This window comes from Apis laboriosa, unplaced genomic scaffold (genome assembly GCF_014066325.1).
Source record: "Apis laboriosa isolate Shangri-la unplaced genomic scaffold, ASM1406632v1 scaffold112_cov148, whole genome shotgun sequence".
NCBI classification, from domain to species: domain Eukaryota; kingdom Metazoa; phylum Arthropoda; class Insecta; order Hymenoptera; family Apidae; genus Apis; species Apis laboriosa.
The window spans coordinates 2,371,305-2,391,844 of NW_025220865.1; the positions used below are offsets into that span (position 1 = coordinate 2,371,305).

At 30.7% G+C, this 20,540-nt stretch overlaps 1 protein-coding gene across 6 annotated transcripts in view; it reads right to left on the reverse strand.

Moving 5' to 3' along the window:
* LOC122712288 overlaps positions 1 to 20,540 on the reverse strand; it is a 163,231-nt gene that overhangs the window by 2,632 nt on the left and 140,059 nt on the right. For all 6 annotated transcript variants that reach the window (XM_043931854.1, XM_043931830.1, XM_043931815.1 and 3 more), the window contains 4 exons: positions 18,402 to 18,732; positions 4,454 to 4,677; positions 1,739 to 2,951; positions 389 to 862 (listed from right to left, as the gene is read on the reverse strand). In XM_043931854.1, coding sequence (XP_043787789.1) covers positions 389 to 862; positions 1,739 to 2,951; positions 4,454 to 4,677; positions 18,402 to 18,732 — 2,242 coding nt within the window. The remainder of the gene's footprint in view (positions 1 to 388; positions 863 to 1,738; positions 2,952 to 4,453; positions 4,678 to 18,401; positions 18,733 to 20,540) is intronic.

Here is a 20,540-nt window from a genome sequence, read left to right on the forward strand (position 1 = left end):
AAAATTAATTTTTATAGATATATTTATATCTTTTTTAAAATATGATAAATAAAAATTTGGTATATTTATTATAAACATCAATTTCATTTATCAATAATTTGTATATGATTTAACTAAAATATAGTTTTTCCTTTTTAATTTTATACAGAATGTTAATAATTCGTGGATCACTTTCAGAGAATCAATTATAAAAAAATTACTATACAAAAATTTCGAGATTTATTTATAACTCTCAAATAACATATAATAAATTCCTTATAACATTCTAAACCTAAATATATAAAATCATATCATATTCACGATAATATAATTTCCTTACTATACTGGATATAAATAAAATATATATATACATATATAAAAAGAAGAAAAATAGATAAAGAAAACTCACCAGACGACCCTTAACGATCTCTTTGATACCAGACACCAACTCTCCCAGGTATTCCTCTTCTCGTGGCCGAGATACCATTTGCAGGATACCTCCGCTGCCCAAAGGACGGAAACTGAGTTTATTGGGCGGTGGCAGTGAGGCCTGCTCTTGGGTGTCGGACAAATGAGAGCCAATCGGATAATTAACCGGTATCTGCTCGGACGGTGGGCTCTGAAGCGTGTATTTGTTAAACGTGACGCTCTTCGAGAGTTTCGAGTGGCGTGCCGCGTATCCCTCTATGGTCGGTGCCCTCATCAATTTCCTCAATTCGGCGGTGGCAGCCTCGCGGTCCGGCGTGCTCGTCGCCGAGGTCTCCGAGCTTCCGGTTCTACTTCCGGCCGACAATTTTTTCAGTATGCTCTTCAGGTTCCGCCTCTCCAGAGTCTCGTTCTCGGGCGATAGTTGCTCCGTCGGGGATATCGACGCCATTCGATTCTGTAATTGCATTTGTTGCGTTTCACCGGATGAAGAAAGAAATGGCGCGAATTTTGAATCTGTCGCCCGCTTCGGAAACGGGTTTCTTGCGGAATTTTGAAAAATTCCAAACCGATATCGACTCTGATGATTAGACTTTATTTTTAGACTTTTATTTTAGAATTTTGAGTGATCGTTTTTATACTTGTTGGAACGTGTTCTATAGTTTTCAATTCAAAATTGATAATCCAGATATTTGATTAGCATTTTGGATAATTTTAATATTAATAATCCAGTTATTGAATTTGATTGATATTTCATCTTAAAATTTTGGATTATCATTTTTATAATTCTTGGAAATTGATAATTGATATTCCACATAATTCCCCTGTTAGGATTAAAATAATTGTAATACCTTTCAACTTATAATTAACGAGATAAAAGTAAAATTGGAACCCGCTATACGTTGAAAGAATTTTGATTCGGTTGTCAATATTATTGACTGGTTCCGCCCGAATAGAACGAAGCGAGTAAATCAGGTGTGTATAACGCAGAAATTGAATGGCGGAACTTTACCATCCAACGATCGACCAACGTATCAACCAAGTTTCCCAGGAACTAATACCAACTATTAGCCAACTATATGCAGCATCGATATTCGAGCAATAACGTGTTGCGATCCAAAAGTCCCTAGGACTGGATTCGTATCTCGAATATCGCGTCATACCATCATCGTTACATTAATTTCCTATCAAGATTACCTTCGAACACTATTAATCTATCAACACACTAAATTTCATTAAAAGAAAAAAAAAAATTCTTCTTTAAAAATCTTCTTTCAAATTACCATTTTCCTCTCCCTTTCACTCTTCCCCCTTTAAACCCCAGCAAGCATACCTGATTAAATTTTTCCAATTTCCTGGCGTACTCGATGGCGCAAGCCTCCGAGTGACTTCTCGTCAAGTTCCCATCGAACTCGATCTCGTTGTTCTCCCCGCAATCCAAACTCGAGCTTCTCACCGCCTTCTCGAGTTCCGCCAACTTTTGCCTCTCGTTAAGTATCTTCAGTTTCTTGACGAACGGCAGGCCGCAATACTCGGGCGAAAGGTCGTCAACGGACGCGTACATCTTCGTCTGTTGCCTTATGTGGACCAAACTCTGCCTCAACTGCAGCCTCCTAGCCGGTGGGCTTCTCTGAGGCGAGTTCTCCTTATTTGTCAGCGAGGCGTCCTTCAACATCGCCCAAGAATTCTTCGCGTTCGACCCATTGCCAACTACGTTCTCCATTGCCACGTTCGACGTAATTGTCGGCGAACGCTTAACGCTCTGCTCCACCGCACTTTGTGCCGAGGATTGCCTCTGGATCGGTTTGACCGCTTGTCTCGACGGCTGTTCCTGCTGCTGTTGTTGCTGTTGCTGCTCCTCCTCCGGTATACTCGTGTTCTTCGGGAGCAGGGGTTCTTTGGTGGGCGCCTCCTTGTCCGCCTCCCTTGCCTCCTGATCGCTCTTCGCCTTCAACAGCAGAATCCTCTGGAGAAATGGCAAGTTGGGATTCATGGGGTTCTGCGCCTCCTGCTGGCCCGGTTGCTGTTGCTCGGGCGCGTGAGCTTGGGTCTCCATCAGGTTTCGACGCTCTTCCCTCTCCTCCTTCTCCTTCAGCAGCCTCAGCCTGGCCAGCAATGGCAAGCCCGCGCCCAAAGGGGAAACAGGCGCCTCCTGAACGCTCGAGGCCGACGGGTGGTCCTGGCCGTCGTCCACCTTTTGCTGCCGTTTCAACGCGGGCCCCTTCGGGGTCAACGGTTGCAGCTCGAGGCTCTCCTCGGGCCTCGTGTTCCGCCTGCTCTTCCTCAACGCGTTTTTCAACCCTTTCACGTCGCTCTTCAGCTTGTCCACGATACGTTTCCCGGTGCTGTTGTCGGACGAGTCGTGGCCGGGGGACGTCGGCTGACGGGACGCCCTGGCAACCTTCTGCGCCTCCATCAAACGCTTCCTCCCGAGATTTTGCAGGATCTCTTGGGCCTCTGGGTAATCTTTCATGGCCGCCAACACGTCCTCGCGGGAGAGGCTGAACAGCTCCGAGTAACCCACCGAGCGAACGTCCGCTGTGCGCCTTTAATTTCGAGATAATAATGATTTATCGAATTTTTGAATCTAAAATGTAGCTTGGGATTGAAAATTATATACGTTTTATTTTTTATTATTTTTGTATTTTTGTTATTTCTTTTCTTGTTTCGTATGTTGAATTTTTTTAGGAGATTTTTAAAGGGACTCGGTCGGTATTACAGTTTTTAGCGAGTAGCTAGGGATCCCTAAATGATCGGAGTACTATTCCATTGTGTTACTTGGTATAAATTATTCAATATTGATAATTTTGACGATGAATTCGTGAAATTGGTGTTTTTAACAAGTAATAGAACAATGATTTTTCAATAATATTACGTTAGACAATGATGCAACGAATTTCGTATATATATCAATTATTCCATAATATATAATTCCATGATTTTGTTTCTACTTTAAATTCATTATATTATTAATTTTTGTAATTCAGTTAAGCTCACTTCAAACAACTTCGAAGTTCAAGAAAGTTCGTCTCCGGTTCGTGTCTTCGTGTAGAAACTAAAAAGAGAATTAATTGTAAAATTAAAATAATTGTATTTTCCTAAAAAAAAAAAAATAAATAATGAACTTTCGTTAAATTTATGAACTGAATTGTCAAAATAAATTATAGATAAAGAATAGATGAATATCCAGTAATTTTTAATTATAAAATTCTAAAAATTTGAGCAACAATATTCAATATAATTATTGGAATAATAAGATTTTTCGATTTCGTATTATTTCATATTTCTGCTTTCGCCCGAGAAACTTCGAAAATCGAAGCGAAACGAAATTTGAGACAAGAGTTCAGAGATAGTGAATGACGAAACAAGAAAGTAGGACGAGTTATATACATGTCAGGGTTAGAAGGCGAGGAAAATAAAAAGCGGACAAAGTTGAGGGAAGGTTTTATCGATTGCAGTTTTCGACTGTTGCCGCATTTTCGTCCAGCCAGATATTTCAACCAGAGACCAATCCTTCTCCAACAAATTTTTCACTGCTTGGATTCGTGTATTTAAGTAAATGTATCAATTTATGCTCGATAAATTTTAAAACTCGGGACATGGATTATTCGTTGGACGGAGTAACGAATCCAAAGTATAGAGAGTTTTCTTAAAATTTTTCTTTACGAATGTTATTCCAAAATAATATAAATTTTGTATTTCTCGATTAAATTTTAATTCATTTCAAAAGCTGAAATATTAGAATAACGATCATGTTACTTAATGTTGATTAAACAGATTGATTTTCAATATCGAAATTATTCATTCCATTATAAATTCGCTCGAAATCATACCAGTCTGTTTGTTTAAATATTTCATATTAATTGTTATTGATATATGTGAATATCTGTTTCATTATAATTTGCACGATCATTCGTTAAAATCTGATAATTATATATATATATATTTCACGTTTAATGTTATATATTTTATACGTACATAGGATAACATTTTTTCGAAATGATTTAAAATAAGAAAATTTCGAAATAGGATACTTCAAGTTACTTACTTGTTTAATCCGTCCAGATTAAGAATTCCAATTTCACCGAAAAAGTCCCCAGCTTCCATGGTTGTTAAAACTCTTCCCGTTTCACTAATCACCTCTAAAATCCCGTCTGCTATTATGAACATTTCCCTAGCCACTTCCCCCTTTCGACATATCGAGTCGCCAGGCGTGAATATATAAGCTTTCATTTTTAACACTAGATCGTGAAGAAACTCGGGTTGGCACTCCTGCAAACATAGGGAAAAGAACGGTATGAATTGGTTCATTGAAATCATCAATAATGAATAAATGAAAAATTTAAAAGAATCTCGGCGAAAACAGACGTTGTAGAATAATTTCAAAACATTAAAACAAAGATAAAAGTTGATAAAATTACAAAAAAAGGCTTATATATTTTTCGAGTTATAAATGTTTCGATTTTATATTCGAAACGCCTGTATTTAGGCAACCTGTTAAACGGTCTAGCGATCAGCTGATCGAACGAACGGTTGTCTACACACAGGCGCTCTTCGTGAAAAATTTAATTCCACACATGTAACTTAGAAAATATATTTTATTCAACAATTTTTTAAATACCTATCTGTCTTTTACCTTAGCATATATATATATATATAATTAATTCTTTCCAATATCCTATAATAATAGTTTTTAATTTACGAATCGTTATTATTCCTAAGACATTCTACAGCTTTAAAATTCTTGTTTTTTAAAATTCTTGCTTATCTTATATAAAAAAAAGGAGAAGTTATTCAAACAGAACAAAACAAATCAGTCAAAGAAGATCGAAGAACACTATACAATAATATTTTCATCAAACTGTTATCCACACGTTTTAAATATCCATTGTGCACAACTTTCTTAATAAAATCTTAAAAATTATCTATCGTTGCTAAAAAAAAAAAAAAAAAAAAACAGAGATCAAATGACACATCGGTATCGTAAAATATTTGTTACTCGGTGTAACGTAACGATTTCCTTTTGTCCATTCGGTTTACAATAGACTTCGTTAAAATACGATCGTATTTACACAAGATCGCATGAGTGCACAGTGTACCGTGGACGATATGGTAATGAAAGGTACGTTAAAGGCTTCATCGAAGCGGACACGGTAACGGCAATTAAAAGTCACATAAATGCACCAATTACCGGGCAATTGTAATTACCGGTTGTAAAAAAATTCTTCTCCTCTGTTCCCTTACGGTTTTTACCTGGGAGTCGCGTGTTTGTCGGCAACACACGATTGTAGTTGGATTTTCATCGCACGATTGAGGTGTACGTTTTATCGTGGACCGTGAAAGAATAACTTTGCATTTATTCCTGGGAAATAATATCCGTTAAACAATTATTTTCTTTTAAAAAATTTTTTAAAAAATTTCTTTATTTTATATATATATATATATATATATATTTTGGAAAAAAATTGGAAATTAGAATTTCTTCATTTTAGAGATTATTGTCCCCATTTTGTAAAATTATTTTTCCCTCATTATTTAATTTTTCACTCAAGAAAATGAATCATGAATGGGAATTATCTTTGAGTTTATTTTTGAGGATATATATTTGATAACTAAATTCTTTTTAACATTGTTTCGAGTTGGACAAATTTGATTTAATTATTATCATTATAATGAAGGTTATGGATAGAATATATTCACGCATGTTAGTAGAATCGCATACGCAAAACGACTGAAATTAGCATCCCTCTTATCGATTCCTTGAGGACGACCTTGCGGTTTCTGCTCTCGCACAGGATATCGAGAGGAGGGTGAATATTAACCGATGCTTGTCGTCTTTAAACGCGTACAGAGACGCGTTCGTGCGTGCTTATCTATAAACGTAAATAAATATCGGGAGAAACGGGAGGATGTGACGTAATTCATTCAAACACTCTGCCCTTTCGTTTCCCTTCCTCATTCCTTTCGTGCTCTTGTTTTTTAAAATTCTTGCTTATTTTATATAGAAAAAAAAAGAGAAGTTACTCAAACATAACAAAACAAATCACTGAAAGAAGATCGAAGAACATTATACAATAATATTTTTATCAAATTGTTATCCATTGTGCACAACTTTCTTATTCCTGGAAATTTCCTTCCATCGAATTTTATTTACGCAATTCCTATTTGAATTGTCATTTTTTTTTTTTTTTTTTTTACAATTACTCAAAATTTTCTGAGACAAACGTCATTTTTTTTTTCCCTAAAAAAGTAACTAAATTTAATTTTAAAAAAATCACCTATTACCATCTCTACTTTTAAAATAATTTAAAAATTAAATAGATATAACATTCTTCATTTAATAAAAGCAATTCTTTTCAATATTTGTTCATTTCTTTCATTTTCTTTCGTGAAAAAGTGATCCCGTCTCGTAATCTTCCAACGAGCAACACATGCTCCTCGAAATCGGCTTCGAATAATGGAAATTTCACGAGATATTATATTTCCACGATCTATGAAGACCTTCCCGTGAAATCTTCTCTCTCCTTTACCGCATTGAGGAAGGGATGCACTCGTGACAAACGGATGCAAAATGTGCTCGAGGATAGGAGGTCTTGCGCCGCCACAATGTCAATGTGTTCATCGAATCTGAAACGATTCTTTCGATGCGTATTAAAAGATTATTTTATTTGAAATGCTCAATGTGTTGAACAAATTCACTGGAAATGGAATAAGACAGGATATTTGAATAAAAAGAATAATCGAATAATTGTTTAACGTTGAGTAAGATTTTAAGGAAATTTTGTATGTAAAAAGCACGAAAGAAAATTAAATTAAATATAATATTTATCTTTCGAATCGTTCTTAAATTCTTCTTCTAAATTGTAATTAATATATCTCGAGGAATTAATTCAATGAAAAAATAATTCATTTGCGATTCGCATGAAAAATAAAATTACACTGTTTATCTATAAAAGTAGAAATAAATAATAAATTCTTTATTTGGAAATATTCGGTAATAGGCAAAATAACTGTAATTAAATTTCCGTGGTAGATACAAGGCAAACTTCGTCGTGATAGAATAGAATTACGAAGTAAAACTCATTTTAACTGGAACTATAATTTCACACTGAGATGATTCCATTATTATTTCGTGACTTCGAACTGTTTTTAATTATTCGGAATTTCTAATTCCATAACAATAATATTAACAGTACATTTTAAAATTGAATTATATATCGATTAAGAATAAATCGCGACAAAGATGGATTTATTCCCCGAATTTTCCACGTGTATCGTTGTTATTATTAGTTTTGATAAAATTAAATTCACTCTTACGCAAAGAGCGAGCTTCCAATCAATCCATTTCCGCTCGAAATCAGGATAACTTGTATCTTTTGTGGCCTAAAATTAGTTTGAGTCGCGTTGCTTATTTTAAGCTCGGTTGCTTAGGCAAAATGAATTTTCCAAGAGGAATTATTTAGAAGGAATACACGTAAATAGTGAAGAATTTTATTTACGCGTGGAGATTTAATCTGATCATCTCTTTATAAATATGATTTTGATTTTGTAACGTTTGGTCGATATTTAAAGAAAAAAATTTAATTTATTTATCTTGAATTTGTGCGCCATGTAAATTTTTGTATAAAAAAATTAATCTTTATCACTTTGGATTAAAGGTTTTTTAACTTTGAAGAAAAAATTAGAAATAATGATATCAATTTTTTTTTTTTTTTTTTAAAATTCTTTCATTGGCGAGTTTATCGTCGATGAAAATGATTCAAAATTGATATTCATAGATACGTGAAAATGTTCATTAACAGTGGCCAATAACAGAAATAAAAATAACCTGTTTTGCAAACAATATGAAATTATTCACTGTTGAATATTTATGCATACCGTGCCACCGATTCGTTAAAAACACATTCAATGCAATGAAATATGCAATGCACGATTCTCTGGACAATATGCGATATTCTTTATTCTTTTCCAAATGGAACTTCATACATAATTCTTCGTAAACTATTAAAAAAAAAAAAAAAAAAAAAAAAATACGAATATTTCTTTTCGATTAATTTGTTACGCTTTCATTCATTCATATATCTCTTAATAAAATGCAAATTTCAAAAAATTTTAATTGAAGAAAAAATCCTTATTACTTTAAAATAAATTTAAAATTGAACGAATAAATATTTATTTATTTTTCAAATAGAGCATATTTTATTGTTATCTAATAAAAATTTTTTTCTCCGCGAACTTAACTCCTATTTATTTTCATCGAGTTTATGGACCGAAAGAGCGAGGACAGTTCTTTAAAGCGGACAGTTTCAACTGTTGCAGCAAAGACATCGTAAATCCTTTCTCCTTTCTTCTTTCTCCATTTCGTAAATAATGGCTCCGTTGGTAAAACAGGTTCGATCACAATAAGCAAAGCGTCTAACGCGTTTCAACGAACGTTTCGGTTACTCGATTTACCACGCTCGAACGGCTATTTTTTTCCCCCTCCCCATGAAATCTGATAACGTAACGATATAAGCCAGCGAATATCGCGTTTCGTTCCATTCGGAGAACAAATTTTTTTCCAACGGGACGTTGCTCGATCCTCTGTGGGATTACCGAACAAAAAGTCTTTGCTCCCTTTGTCGTGGACCATAATGGATTATCACAGGCGAAAAGTTTCACGATCTCTATCTTTTATCTGCGAGTTTCGCAATTTGTGACACTTTTTTTTTTTTTTAAATTTTCGAAAGTTTTATCTTATCGAATATTTTTTTTTTTTTTAAATCTTTTATAGTCGCTCGTTTGATTCTAGTTGTATTGGAATTTGAGGAAATTTCGAAGTAACGAAATTAACTTTTTATCATTTATTTGAGATTTGATTATTCACATATGAAAGTAATATACGTATTATTATTATTTTTTCAACAATTTCCAATTTAAATTTTTTAATTATTCGTCGAATAATTAATAAAACAGTTATATTTTTCATTAATTAAATCAAAATTATTCGTATGATAACGTTCGGCTAACATCGGGAAGTTTCGGGTGAAATCGAGTAATCGCGGTTTAAGCAATGAATTATATCTAGTATTACAGTAGAGCCTCGAGTCTCCGCTATATTTTTAATCCATTTAAATTTAACATTATTATCCGTGTTAATATAAAAAATATTTTTGAAATAATTATCATATTTTTGATAATAATTGCTGTTGAATTTTAATTTCACAAAGAACGTAACACCGTACAATTACACCGTAAAATTTGATATTTCCCACGCACGTACCAACCTCATTCTTATTCACTCGAAATAGTTGCGCAATTTTATGTCGAGTTTACAACTAGAACGAGCAAAAACATCTTTCCTCTACGGAATATTAATAGTAAAATAATAATAATAATAATAATGAAATATTAATAATAAAATAAATTTAATTTCATATTTTATTAATCTATTAAAAATTCTTCTCCTCTCACCCAAGAATATATCTAATCTAAGATTACGTCTATCATTTAATCCTATTCGTTCCATTGAGATCGCTTTAAAGTATCTTCTCCACGATAGTGCAGATTAGAAACACTGGAAGGCTTGGATTAATTTTACCCTTCGCTGAAATCTTATTTCTCGATAAAGCGTTACACTCATTGTTTCTCATTACCTTTCACTAAATAACACGTTGATTGCATTCTCTTAGGCAGAAGAATTTCTCTTTCGTGTACTTTTTACCCCAGAAACGTTTTTTTTTTAAATATCGAAAATTAATAAAACGTATCAACAACGTATCAATTTTTCTTTCCAATTTTTCAAATGGAACTTAATATTTTTTATTCATCCAAATGAATTAATCCAGTTAAAATTTTGCACAAACTGTTAACAATATTGTTCACTAATTTCAATTGCGCAATATAATCCTTAAAAAAAATTTAATCTGTATAAAATTTTTCAACCAGATATCTCGGTTAATTAAGATAATCCCCGAATAATCAGATTCCTCGCGATATTTGATTCGGCTCGTATTAAAACAGACTTTTGTCAAAGTCCCGTATCTCCTTAATTCCGATGCATCTCTTTTGAAATTCTAATTCCTTTCCCTGCAAGATGGGAAGCTCTGCTTTCGTTCTCTCGACTATTCGAAAGATTACTTACAGATTTATATATCTTGGACAGATATTAATGCTTCGGTTAATCATTAATCAATCTCTTAATTTTTCTTTCTTAATTTAATTTTTTTTTAAGAAATAGTTTCCACGAATTTTAAATTAATTCTTTTGATAAATTAGAAAATATATATATTTTATTTTTACATTTAATACAAATATACGATTATATTTGAATTTTTATTTTCAAATATAAATAACGAATAGTAAATTATTATACAGTGATAATCAAATATATAAATCGAAAGATCGAATATTTCCTCTTTTTTCTTTCTTTTCTTTCATTTTTTTTTTTTTTCTTCCTCCAATATGGCGAAGTTTCAGAATCCATATAAACTCGAATCCACAACTTATTCCTCTCGATCTTTTCCTTTTATTTTCCCATCTTTCTCTTCCAAGTTTCAAAGAAAGAGTTGTCCACCATCGGGAGAAAATTCCTGCATCGTTTCCAATCCAAGTTTTATCACGTTATACGCTCGAAGAAATACTCTCGAAAATCCGATAAAAAAATAAATAATGAAAAATTGTAAAATCGATAAATCGCGAGGAGGAAATTTTTTTTTTCAAGAATTATTTTCGAAAATTTTGGGGGAAAAAAAAATTAGAAGAAAATCACCACTCGAAAGGGAAACGAGACGATTGTATTCGTATGTTTGACGTACAATGTAAGCGAGATGAGAAGTGAAATCAAAGGGCAGATGTATCTGGTACGTGAGACGTTAATTGCATCAGTGGCTGGCACGAGACGATTGAATTCGTGATCTGTCGTTGCCCAAGGCTGAATAGATTTCACGTTAAATCGATTTCACAGCGAGGCAAGTTTGTTGTTTGAGTCACAGCTCGACAATCATACTACTTCTACATTGATTTCCTTTTTTCTTTCACCTCGAATTTATACAACCGATCTTCTTCCTTGTCTGCCTTTTATAATTTTCGATTACTCTTTTCGTTTCGTTTCTTAATAATTATTTATTACGAGCGAATAAAAATGATATAATTTTGAATAACTGCAGAGGGAATATATTGAACGGATTTGTATTTACTTGAAAGGAATTATAATCATCAAGTGGCTGATACGTTTTTATTGTTTCTTTTTTTTATTATTATTGTCAATATATTCTATTTTACGAGATTATTGTATATTGTTCGAATAATTATTTCACGACAATCGAAATAAATTAAAAATAAAATTATACACAATATTACGATAATAAAATTATTAAATGTAACAAAAGAGTAACAATTTTTCACGATAATTTTAATATTAAGATTTAACGAGACGATAAACTTTTTTTAAGAAATTTAAATTTTCTTATCGATGTCAAAATTTTTATCACGTTTTTTTTTTTTTTTGAATGATTTAAAAACTGAAATTTAAAAAATCGAGTACTGTTTTTTAGTATCGTGCAATTTAAAATGATACAAAATTTTGGAGGGATTCAAATTTGTTGTACCAATAGTATGATAATAAATAGTAAATTTTAGGTTATTTAATAGGATATTTTTATAGTTTATCATCCTATTGTTAACGTATTTCGAACATTGCATTGCATTTTTCATCGTTTCCGGAAACGATTCTCGACCACTTTCATAGAGACATCCGCAGACATCACGTGAATATCACTCGAATCACTTGATGGGTTTGAATAATTGCTCTCTAATATTCGATCTCGAATATCTGGATCAGACATTAATTGGAGTTCAGGAATGCAGCGAAGTAACACGTTTTGATTAAAATTGATGGCCAATCGTGTTATCTATATGAGCTATAAATTATAATCTCGGTTAACAAGCGAGTTACACGGATAATTAGTTTCCATCATTACTTATTTTGATGACAAAAATTTTAAAATATATTTTTTTTTCTACGATATTTCACTTATTTATTTTAGAAATCTCGAGTTTATTTTTACTTTCATTTCCTTATCATTGTTTTTATTAGAAAATAAAAAAATTCCTTTTCAATTTTCAAGAGTTTTTTATTCATTTGTATCTCTGTACAATCAACTTAGAAACTTTTCGACAATTAATTTAAAGAATCTTACAATATCGCATTTTTTTTTTTTTTAAGTTCATTTTTTGGTTTGTTTATATAGATACGTCGAAAAAGTGAAAAGTTTTTATTAATCCTCTAAGTTCTCTTTATGCTCGTAATTTTTCATTCCAGATGCCTTTGATTTAAAGAAGTTTTTACAAGTTCGTAACTTTAGAAGCGAATACTAAAATTTCTTCATTCACCTTTAAATTTTCACCCCATGATAAATCGAACTGATAAAATTAACGTTCTTCTTTTCTCTCGCGAGATATGTTTTCGAAAGTTAAAACGTTATAATAAAGTTTCCCTTTTGTTGCATCGAATCGTTCCTCTGAAGAATACGTTTTATTTCTTATTTCAAATAAACATTAAAACTTCGATCCTTTTCTTTCTTATTTTTTTTTATTGATTTCCAACGTGTTATTCCATTAATATTAAGAGAAAAAATTTCTCTAAAAAATATTTAATACAATAAAAATTCATCACTTTTCCTAAAACAAAGTTGATTCAACGAATAATAGCTTATTAAATCGAATGGTAGCTAAAAATTAAATTGGAGCCGCCTGTACGCAGGCAACCAATCCAGCACAGCTGATTGGACGGCCAGGTTGCCTATATACAGGCGTCCAATTAATTTTTTTTTTTTATTATTCAACATCTTTGCGTGTTAATTTTTGTTTTTACGTACAATCGATCTAATAAGTATCCTACACGTATTTTAAAATATTTTAAACATAGAAATAAAATATAAAAATATAAATATACGAAAAAAATTAGATCGAAAATTTCTATATTTTTTATTCGACTTAAATAAAATTAAGAACGAAAATCAAATTTTAAGCGAACAAGGACAAGAACGAAAATTAATCTCATTGAAACATAAACATAAATATTTTCTTTTTGATTAAAACTATCCCATTAAAAAACCGAGCGATAAAACGCAACGATGAAAGTGACGAAAGGCAAGAGACAATTTACGAGATAAGAACTTCTCTTTTTCGGATCTCGTTATTCTTTCGCTCGTGCTTTCGAGTACGGAACGCATTATACTTGCAAACCTTGCTTACACGTACAACCGAACAGAAGCGGTTGTATCTTCGGCTATATTATGACCCATAAAAAGAGAGTACAAGTGCGAACTCTTGTTCCCTCGTTACTCTAAGAAACTTTTATTACCGCATTGACGAAGGGAAATGTAGCTTTGTTCTTCGTGAACAATTATTATCTTATCTTCTAATCTCTCCCTCTCCTTTAAATTCTACGCTTCTTCGATTCTTAAATTCTCAATTAAGAAAGCAGTGATGTTAGATATTTTAACAAATTGTACAATTTATGGAATTTATGATGGAAAATTTTTGTAAAGTTTTTTTTTTTTTTTTATAAAGTCCTTATCAAAAGATTCAACAAGTTGAGAATATTTTTTAAAATTGTTAATCAGAGATTGAAGAAAAAATTTTGAAATTTTATCCTTTGTGTTTTAATTTTCTTTTTTCTTTTTAAACAAACTCATTATTGTTTCCATTTGTTTGATTATAAATATTATAACTTTGCACGTGTACGTTTACTCTTGATATTATTGTATACATTATAAATATTAATTATACAAGCAATGCGTTGTACTATTAATAGTATTTTTTTTTTCTTGTTAAATACGTGTGGGAGTTGTGTGTCCCTGTATTATTAAAGAATAAATATTATATACGATTATTCTTAATTTTTTTCGTCATAATTCATTCAAAAATATTTTTACAATTTTCTTTAAAAATTAAAAATTAAAAATATCCATAATTCTCTATGGGAAGAAGGGGAAGAGGGAATCGTCTCTTGAAGAATAATTGCATCCAAGATTTAAAATGACCATCCTATATCCTGTTGAATTTTAACTTCAATTATAAATCAAGTTAACTATCGATCACTCGATCAAAGATTAAAGAATTGTAATCGATAAATGAATAACTTTAAAATCTATCTAACAATCGACATTTTGCATTTCAATTTCTCAGAAAACAAAAAAACACTCAATTTTCCCCGAGCATCGTTGGTTTTTATCGCGACGTTCTCAGAAACGATGGATTAAAAGTACCTACCCATTCCCCCCTTCCCTTTTTTTACGAGGGTACATCGTTTCTTCAGACTAGGTGCTATAATTCTCGAATGTTTCTTTCATGATTATACGTAACATAAACACGTTTCTTCATCTACCTGTAAATTTTCAATTTATCTAATAAGTGAAAATTATAATATCATATCGATATTAATACAGGATGTTAATATATTCGTAAGAATATTTTCGAGATCGGAATAAATACGGAAAATCGATATACTTTTTGTATAGAAATGTTGGTTGATTTACGGGTTACGAGGTTTGCGTTAGTCGAAGCGAGACGGAGATACGGAGAGAAATGGTGGTGCGACAAAGAAAGAGCTGTCTCGCACAAATTGTTTTTTTTATAGAAATAAATCTTAATCGAAATTTTTGTATGCTAATTTTTTGACTTTTTATCGATTCTCCAAAAAGTATTCCATGGATAAATGGAATGAAAAAAAAGAGAGATTTATATATTGTTGTATTAAATATTAAATATAATAGATAACTCGTGGATGGAGTGAGTGTACATCATAAAAAAGAAAAAAAGAAAAAGATAAATTTGTTCTCGAAAAAGTAGAATTTCTTCTCTCTCTTTTTTGAATGTGTAGTCGAGCTACATTTTTATGTATGTATTTTTTTAAATCATTTATATCAAAAGTATGGCTTGTATTTCTGACGAAATAGACCATCCATTAACTTTTGTATTTTTATATTTTTAATACGAGAACGACCGTAAAACGGAGAGTAGAAATATTTCTTTTTATTTTTTAATGGAAAATATTATGAAGATTAAGAACTTTGATATGATTCAGAATTTATACTGCATAATTATTTTTCTTAATTTGAATGTGATTCAAAAAGAATATAATATTAAAAAAGTATTAAAAATATTAAAATAAAAATTAAAAACGATTATTTTCTTTTATAAATGAAATTTATCGGAAAATCATTTGATACGGTTTAAAAGTCCAATAAATAGGACTTTGATGCCTTTTTGTTGAAGATATCATCAGCGCCCTTTCGCCATATAGCTGGTTCATAGAAAGACGAGGATAAAATAAGAAGATATTTCAACTGGAGAGAATGGTATCTCATATCTTTTTGTTCCTATTTCAATGTCTTTATTTTCTTTGCCTCTCTCTATTATCACCACCATATTGACAATAATCGATAGGAAAGATATATAATATATAGCTCAATTTATACGTATTATCTATCTATTCAGATATATGAAAAAAAGTATCTGAGAAGCAGATGTAAAATTTAAGTAATGATAAATATTATATGAATATGAATATAATATTCATATAATATTCAATATTCAGAAAGTGAAGAAAAAATTATAATCAATAAGTTCTATTATATACTGCATATTGAATATATAAGTAATTTTTAAATATATTGCATTAATAGTAATAAATAGTGTATCAAGAGTGTACAATTTTGCTCGAGATTTGAAAATCCGAATTTCGAGTCAGTACGGAAAAATTCGGGCAAAATCGGATAGAATCGGATGGGATCGGATGATATCGGGCGACTTCGATAGTTTTCGGGATTTTAATATTATTTCAAACTACAAGCTCGGATGTACTTTTTGTACATTGTAATTTAATTTTCAACAATTTGAGGTTAATAATTCATTCGATTAATTGATCGAAAGTTGTGTATTTTTTTTCGTTTATTTTCTGTGTATAAAGAAATATAGATACTCGTTTGACGGAAATAATTTCAAGAAATGATGAAGATGATATTGCATCTAATAGGTTAGATTAAAATATCATACGCATTAATGATTTCATCGATTCGAAAATTTAAATATATAAAAAAATTCTTGAACTATGTAAGTTTATATAAGTTATTCATTAACTTTTCATTCAATAATGCATATTTTTATTAAATTAATATAAATGTTGTTTCAATAATATTAGCGATAATATTTAATATATATTATAATTGCAATTGTAATTAAAGTAACTAATTCGATAATTTAACATATTTATCGTTGGAATGTCATTTCGATTTGGATAAAATCGACGATGAAATACGTAAAGACCTTATCGATCACGTTTAATGGCAATTCCAGTTCAATTCGGTATGTTCAAGCATGAATTCTCATACGACCCGACACGACTCGAGGGCAACTGATCTTCTAATGGGGCTAGCTCCCAAATTGCTTATAGTTGATGTTGAGATCGAATGGCTACTCGAATCAAGCATATATCCATGAAATTATTGTTATTAACGTTTATCGCGAAATATCGATATTTTTAAAATTTAAACCAATTATTTCGTTATAAATATTTATAATTCTTCATTCCCTTGATTCATTTATTAAATTTCATATAAATATTTCGATAATTTTATTTTATTTTTTTCGAAGAAACAAAAATATTTATTTCAAAATCTATAGTTTATAATAAAAATTAAAATTATACTCAAGATTAAAAATTTGAATTAAATTTGATGATAATGTTGATAAAATGATAACGATAAAATCAGTCTCTGAAACAATTTAACTTAACACAAGGGGTGTATCTTCTTGAAACATTTTTCCAACTAAATATAGGTTAGTTAATGTTTCGTGTTAAACAAACAAGCCTTACTTCCTATGTATTATATTAGCAAACAATGGTTCAATTGACCTATTGTTAACTTGTATGGTAAACAAGCATAACAAGATTGAACCCTTAACAATATAATCTCAATAATAAATAAATCTTTTTAACTGTAAAATAAAAACAGTTTCTTAAATTACATTAAAAAACAAGTTTTTGGTACTTTATGAACCATTCATTGATTCTTTTTATCATTGAAAAAATTAAATCTAGCTGTATTTTGCGTATAGAATACATAACTCTTCTATAATTATTAACCTTATAATTTAAGCGTTTATAATTTATATTATCAGCTTGAGAAACTTCATAAGGGTGTTCATAAGGGATGAAAATAATCTCCAATGTTGATAATTAAAAGATCTAACGATTTTAAGGATTTTCAAATTTCAAATCTTATAATAAGCTTTAAAGAATATATTTGATAATTAATATATTTTGGTAATTTATACTTTCCTTTTAAACATTTTTAACAATTTAAATAGCAGAAACAAAAGCTAAATATTGAATAGAAATCAATAGTCACGTTGGAATCCCCCTTTATATAGGATTATTTCTACTATTTCTAAGAGAAACGAGGGAATTTACTAATAATTCAAGCAATCATCGCATTCCTTTTCCCACTATAGTTCAACGTTTTGATTAAAAATGCTTTCCTTGAAATTGAAAGCCATACTACAAAACCTTGTCCGGCTGAAGAATTATTTATTCAAGTCATCGATCCATCGAATAAATCTTATGGTAATATAAATTAACAGTCCCAAATGTTTTGTTTATAATATCACACAATATTTCAAAATAAATGACATTACAAAGAAAATAATTAGAATTTTTTTAACTGTTAAAAGTCACGAAATGAATTATCTTTTCTATAATATTTAAATTAAATTATTTTTTAATTACAAGTTTAAATCAATAATATCTTTTACAAGCCAAGAATGTGAAAATATTAGAACTAATAATACCTTTTTAATGTAATAAGAGAAAGAGAAATGTCTTAGAACAATTATCCTATATAGATTAACAACTGATAAACAATAAATAACAAGCACAACGTGTACATAATTCACTCACCATCCAAACAAAATATTACACTTATTTGAAATCAAATTCGGCAAGACCTCACCTGAAATATGGTGACTTTTTTCAATACGGACAGATTCACATGCAGCGCCAATTCGGTCTTCAATTTGTCAGGTAACAATCCGAGAGCGGTGTTGATGTCACCTCCACCCTGTATCCTACCCCTGGACCAGCTGTAGTCGTACCACCTCAGCACCCTCCTCTTCATCCCGCCCGGTACTTTATGGTGTCTCATATATGTCTTTGCACCGTCCAACAGTCTCTCGAATTCCAGCCGATTCGCGTTCCGGTTGGTAATCACGTTTCCAACTTGACCGACGATCGTCGCGAATATGAAGACGCCGATCAGGTAGCTCACTATCGTGAAGACGTACCTACGGATCAGGAAGCGAGAAAAAGAGCCGATCAGTCCAAGGAGGATGTGATCAGTGTCCTCGGTTCATGGACGAGCGGCCCCCGCCGGAGCCTTTCTCCTTTCTCTCTTTTTTTTTTTTATATTCTCCCTATATTCTCCTCCCTTATCTCCTCTTTCTCTTCGTTCTTTCTTACTCCTTTACCTTTCTTCCCTTTCTAGCCTCTCTCTCTTTTTCTCTCTCTCTCTGTAGCACACGTTCGACACACTGCTCTATCTATTCTCATGACATTCACACTAGAGATGATGATTTTCCTATATGCATTGAAATGTATATCACGATTGTTATTTGAAATTGTGAATTTTAATACAGGTGTATCGAAATATTCGAGTTTAATTTATATTTATGTTTTATTTCATTGTGTAATTATTGGGATATAATGGATATTTAAAAAAATTGATAAAAATAATTTGTAAAATTAAAAAGGATTATTAAGATTTTCTTGCAAGTGATAATAATATGACTCTATTTTTTTTAGTAATTTTATTACTTTTCACGTGACACTTGTTACACGTCATTGTTATGTATTCATTATCATATGCATATTATCAAATCAAAAACAAAATAGACGATTTCTTGAATAAGCTTCATTAATTCATTTGTTTGTTATTATCTGTAATCTAGAAAATCATATTTACATTGCAAATTACTTGTGTAAATGTACTTAAATATTCATTAATAATCACAGAGAACAGAATATGAATATATTAACATAATATACTTGTAAATATATATTTCGATACTTGTATAAAAAAATTCGTATGTTTGTATTAAAAAATATGTATTAGGCTAATGAAAATAAGCCACATGCTACTATACTATGATATCAGATAATTATGTCTTTTTTTCATCAACCTATACGTATATGTAAACTACAACATATATTGAAAATCTCTCATCAATATGTTCACATGTGCATACGTATATTCACGTACATACACATTTTCTTGCTCAGAAAAATTTTTAGGATTCGAAGATATGGCGACTTTTTACGAATACGAATTGCGGTAAGAATATTTTTCGAATTTCCTAAAGGAACTATCGAACAATTTCCTTTCATAAATTATTCATGAGGAATGCGACGAATCGGAAATTGAAATTTTTTTGTTTTTTATGTCAAACGTGAACATGTGCTTTGGAAAAAGCGAATTTTAACACTTTTTGACCTTTTAAAAGTCAGGTTTTATACTCGTTATCGATGATCTGATTATTTTTGTTACGTTCATTTGCAGAATTTCGAAAATTGATATTAAATTGATGTGTCGTTATTTATTTTTGAAAATAAAAATATAAATAATTTAAAAATTGCGTTTCTTTTAGAGTTTATAATGAAAAAGGGGGTTATTATTTTTTAAAATAAATTTATATAAGTTTTGATTAATTTCAATTTTATAAATTTAAAATATAATAGAAGTGAAAATAATGAATTGAAATTTCATTATTGATTTTTTGAATTTATTGAGATATTAATTATAATCATCTATCTATATTATATTCAAATAAATATTATAAATCTGTAATTCAAAAAAAAAAAAAGATCAGATAAATAATTTCTCAAATATGATAAATTTGATTCTGATCAATTTTAAATAAAACCAAATTAATTTTCTTTTAACGATTTGTCACTTCTATCCCTTTACACCTATCGCTTCCGGTTCACGAAGGACGAACATTTTTCTGAGCGATTCTTTTCCACCCTCATTTTCCTCCATTCTTGCATTTATATCATGCGATCACGTAACCGCTTCTCAGATGTGCTTCTAAGAATT